The 4,324-nt window shown below is 39.0% G+C and overlaps 1 protein-coding gene across 4 annotated transcripts; it reads right to left on the minus strand.

Moving 5' to 3' along the window:
• Positions 1–548: 548 nt before the first annotated feature.
• LOC144714441 (transducin family protein / WD-40 repeat family protein) lies at positions 549–3,619 on the minus strand. Of its 4 annotated transcripts, none has more exons than XM_078589187.1 (3): positions 3,521–3,619; positions 2,242–3,445; positions 549–939 (listed from the first exon to the last, which is right to left on the minus strand). In XM_078589187.1, the coding sequence occupies exon 2, from the start codon at positions 3,416–3,418 to the stop codon at positions 2,243–2,245; it is 1,176 nt and encodes a 391-aa protein (XP_078445313.1). In that variant the 5' UTR covers positions 3,419–3,445; positions 3,521–3,619; the 3' UTR covers positions 549–939; position 2,242. The 4 variants fall into 4 exon arrangements, with proteins under 4 accessions (XP_078445313.1, XP_078445311.1, XP_078445312.1 ...); XM_078589185.1 differs by having other exon boundaries at positions 549–947; XM_078589186.1 differs by lacking the exon at positions 549–939 and adding an exon at positions 1,452–1,603.
• Between the last annotated feature and the right edge of the window lie 705 nt (positions 3,620–4,324).

Here is a 4,324-nt window from a genome sequence, read left to right on the forward strand (position 1 = left end):
CTAATGTAATGAGGGTCATTATAATGATCAAAATTTCTACGAGATTTGATTCGATCACATATGCTTGGTTCATCAAACCCTAGTTCCAACTGGTGATAAGTATACTTGGAAAATAATTGATGAAGATTTGATACCATTAAGCATATTTTCATTCTACGCTTCTAAACCCCTTAATCTACAATAAAATATTTCTATACCAGTATTTAATATACTCTCTTACATTCCTAGGGGTTACTAATAACATATATTTATATGTTTGAATTTAAGCATGAATCTATATTATTTTGAGTAAATTTAAAGATGTGAATATGTGTGTTATTATAATTTAATCTTTTTTTCTTGCATCATTGCATTTTTGGATCCAAGTCCTAATCATTATGCATTTATTTAGATTTTTCACCAACCCCAGTTACTTGTTAGAAGTTGTGGCTGATTATGTTCTTTTTAAAGAGAGGGGAAAAGGTGGCTCCAACTCAGTGATATTCCATATGATAAATATATTAAGCTATATGTACATACTAGCCCAAGTGGTTGATTTATGATATTATATTGATTTTAAACAATGTCCGAGACTTGGATGGGATGGGAGAACAAGGGCTGGTGGAACCCTAGAATATCCTCCATTTGAGGCCCATTCTCACTCCTCTCCCTCTCACCTGCTCCCTCTTTCCCTCTTGCAGTCCCTTGCCACATGGCAAGATCTCCACCGTCGGAAGCAAATTGGACAGATTTTTGTCCTTCCCTTACCGTCCATCGTCCGAGACCTCAGGACTGAACGGTTTATTCGTCCTGGGACGAAAAAACCGTCCCGTCCTGAGCAGACGCCTAATAGGCCTAATATAGCTCAAACCCACCCAAAATATCTCCGCAGGAAAGTTTAATCTTGGCCCTCCATCTCGGATCAAAAACTTGATACAATGACCACGAAGCAGATCCAAGCTGGTGCACTTGCAAAATGTGAAAAAACAACTCATTTAAATGTAGAATAAATTGGAACATAATTCCAACAATTTGACGTCTTATTGTGAAAGATGTAAATAGGTAATTAAGCTGTTGGACTTATTTTTCTCTGAGAGAACAATACTATTCATTATAAAGCTAAATAATCAGTATTTATTTAAGTTGAACAGGTTGAAATCTTAGGAGGAACATCGAATTTCAGAAATGGTTTTTATTTTCCCAGTTGAGCCCATAAGGCATAGGATTTTGCAAACTCTACATCAGGTTGACTGAGCGAACCGGGTAGAACATGAAATTCCTAGAACACAGCTGTTTTTACAAAACGATTGTTTGAAGTTATTTACACTATTTTCCTTTTTCATTTTCATCTGTGTGGGACAGTGTATCGTTAGAAAAATAAACCTATATTTTTAGATCACATTTTGATAACCAATATACAGATATCGGATTCCAATACCCAATACCAGCATCCACCATGTCTGACACCTAGGATATCTGTTCTAATATCTGATATCTGGTTTCTGAATCGTCTTGATTTTATCCGGATATCGAACAGGCGAACACTACCCACTAGAAAAAAAGTATTCCTTTTTCCTTTGAGTCCCTAGTTTCCAGCGCATTTCCAGCAAACATTCCACGCTATCTAAGAAAAGAAAAAAATAATCTAGAAGTTTCAAATGTTGTTAACTTGCTAATTTATTCAATTTATGAATAGGTACAGAAGTCCTGCGATAAACAAAATAAGGGTCCAATTAGGATTCGACACCAAGGATAACCATGACGAATGGACGTTGCCAAATGGTCATTGTCATCCTCATCCATTGGGAGATTGCAAATTATCATCCTGAGTCGTCCAACTCCAAATATAGATGATGACGATAATGAAGATTGACGAAGGAGATATGAACTGACACCTCTAGTTCAGCATCATCAATGAAGATGATGTGGGTACAATGATGTTTTACCATGGTAATCATCCAATTTCCAATTCCATCATCATCATCCATCAATTCTTGATGATTTCTTCCATGTCACTCATCCATGCCCCAAGTCCAGTTTTGTGTGATCTCCCTTATCTTTCTTCAAAAAAAAATATCACTCATCCACTCCACCCATGGATGGTAATGACGAGTTCGCCATCATCTAACACACCCCAAGAACAATTCCACTAGATGAACAAATTTGAAATATGATCATATGAAGAAACACCAATAACATTAATAGGAAAAAGATTCACAGCAAAAAGCCCAGCCTGATCAAAGAAAGCAAGCAGATCCTAACCTCATCGAAATTCCGATATCTCGAACACGCGGGCTGTATTATCAATTGAGCAAGAAACAAGATGCTCCCCATCAGCAGAAACATCCAAAGACTGCACAGCATCAGAATGCCCATTGAAAACCTTTACACAATTCCCCGAAAGCGTGTCCCAGATCCTAATTCTGCCATCAACAGATCCAGTGGCAAGGAAGTGAGAACTCTGCAACCAAGAGAGGCATGTGACGCCTTCGTCGTGCTCGCAGTTGCAACGAAGCGAAGATCTCTGCAAATCCCATATCACCACCTTCTGATCCAATCCACCAGTTGCGAGCCACGGCTGGCTAGAGCAGATCCCAATGCACTCCACAGAATCAGCATGGCTATACAGAGACCTGATCATCTTCCCAGTGGGGATACTCACCATGAACACAGACCCATCCTTCGATCCGGCAATGGCGACCGCAGAATCGGCGGTAATTGCAATGCAGGTCACTCCCCCTCGTTCCGGGTCCGAATTGCCGGCGACGACGCGAAGGCTATCGCCGGTTTTCGGGTTCCAGAGTCTAATTGAAGCATCATCTGAGCCAGAGCAGATGGTTTTTCCATCAGGGGTGAAATCCCCACAGGTTACGGCGTCGCCGTGGCCGGAGAAGACATTCAAATACGTGTTCTTATCAACATTCCACATCCAAATTGTTGAATCTTCTGATCCTGCTATGATTATATGCCCTCTGTGATGCCATTTGATCCATAGAATTCCTTTGTCTGGGCCTTCCAGATTGCATCTGTGAGATCCGGTGGAGGAATCCCAGATTTGGATTAGCCCATTGAGATCGCCGGATGCGAGAAAAACCCCATCTGCGCTGAATGCCAAGGCAGAGACGGATTCGCCATGACCTTGGAGCTCTGATCCCCAATCTGCTCTACCAATCTTCCAAAGATAACCTTTGTCGTCCCCTCCGCCGGTGGCTACAATGGCAGGATCGGTAGGGCAGCATGCGATCGCGTAAACTTCGCCTTTGTGGCCGGTGAATACGTGAAGGGAATCGTCCTGTTCTTCGCCGTCCGCTTCCAATTCAATCTCGTCGCCTGCGTCGGGAAGATCTTCTTCGTCGACGGGAATTTCCGCGATGATGTCGTCGTCGTCGAGGAAGATCTCTTCTTCCTGTTCTTCATCGTCGCAATCGCGCAAATTCATCTCCAGAAGAAAAATCGGGACTTTGAACTACAAAAAGATGGGATTTTTCTCAGGAAAATCGATCGATGAATGGAAAAACGAAGAGTTCGAGAAGAGATTTACCGGTGGGGGACGATCGCCAGAGAGGAGCAGCAGGATCAAACTTAGGGTTTATGACTAGAGAAATCTGCAAAGAAGACTGTTCTACCATATAATGAATTTTGAAGAACTTTATAAATATTTCAAAACTTTATAAAATTTTGAATTTTAGGAGTCTATAATAATTGGGACATACCCAGTATCGTTGAAAATTAGAAAAATCTTTGTATATTAATTTGCCTATTTTGGAAGGAAATTTGTAAAAACACAAGTTTATTATTCATTTTCTTACGCTGTAGAATGTTTTAATTGAATTGAACAGTGATCTGGGCCAAATTTATTTAATTTAGTTAGTAAGTAAGTGGATTTAAAGTGGTGTTTAAATTAGATGAGGTTAAATTTGGGTATGCTACATTTTTGTTTAGTCGTCTAATATTTATTAAAGTAAGAGAAAAATAAACAAGCAGGATTGAAAACTTTTTAGTGGTTTGGCTTTTTCAACTACACTTTTTTCTTATTGTGATTTTATAGCTTAGTCATCTATTATTGATTAAAGTAAGAGAAAAATAAACAAACAGGATTGAAAACTTTATAGTGGTTTGGCTTTTTCAACTACACTTTTTTTCTTATTATGTAATTTGTATAGCTTAGTCATCTATTATTGATTAAAGTAAGATTAAAATAAACAAACAGGATTGAAAACTTTATAGTGGTTTATCTTTATCCAATAATAAAGTCAGACGGGGTATTCACTTTCTCCCCTAATGATGCACATAAAAAAACATAAAACTTAAATGACAGTTTTGGACTCAAAACATTGCAAAGAAT

Source organism: Wolffia australiana, chromosome 17 (genome assembly GCF_029677425.1).
Source record: "Wolffia australiana isolate 7733 chromosome 17, ASM2967742v1".
NCBI classification, from domain to species: domain Eukaryota; kingdom Viridiplantae; phylum Streptophyta; class Magnoliopsida; order Alismatales; family Araceae; genus Wolffia; species Wolffia australiana.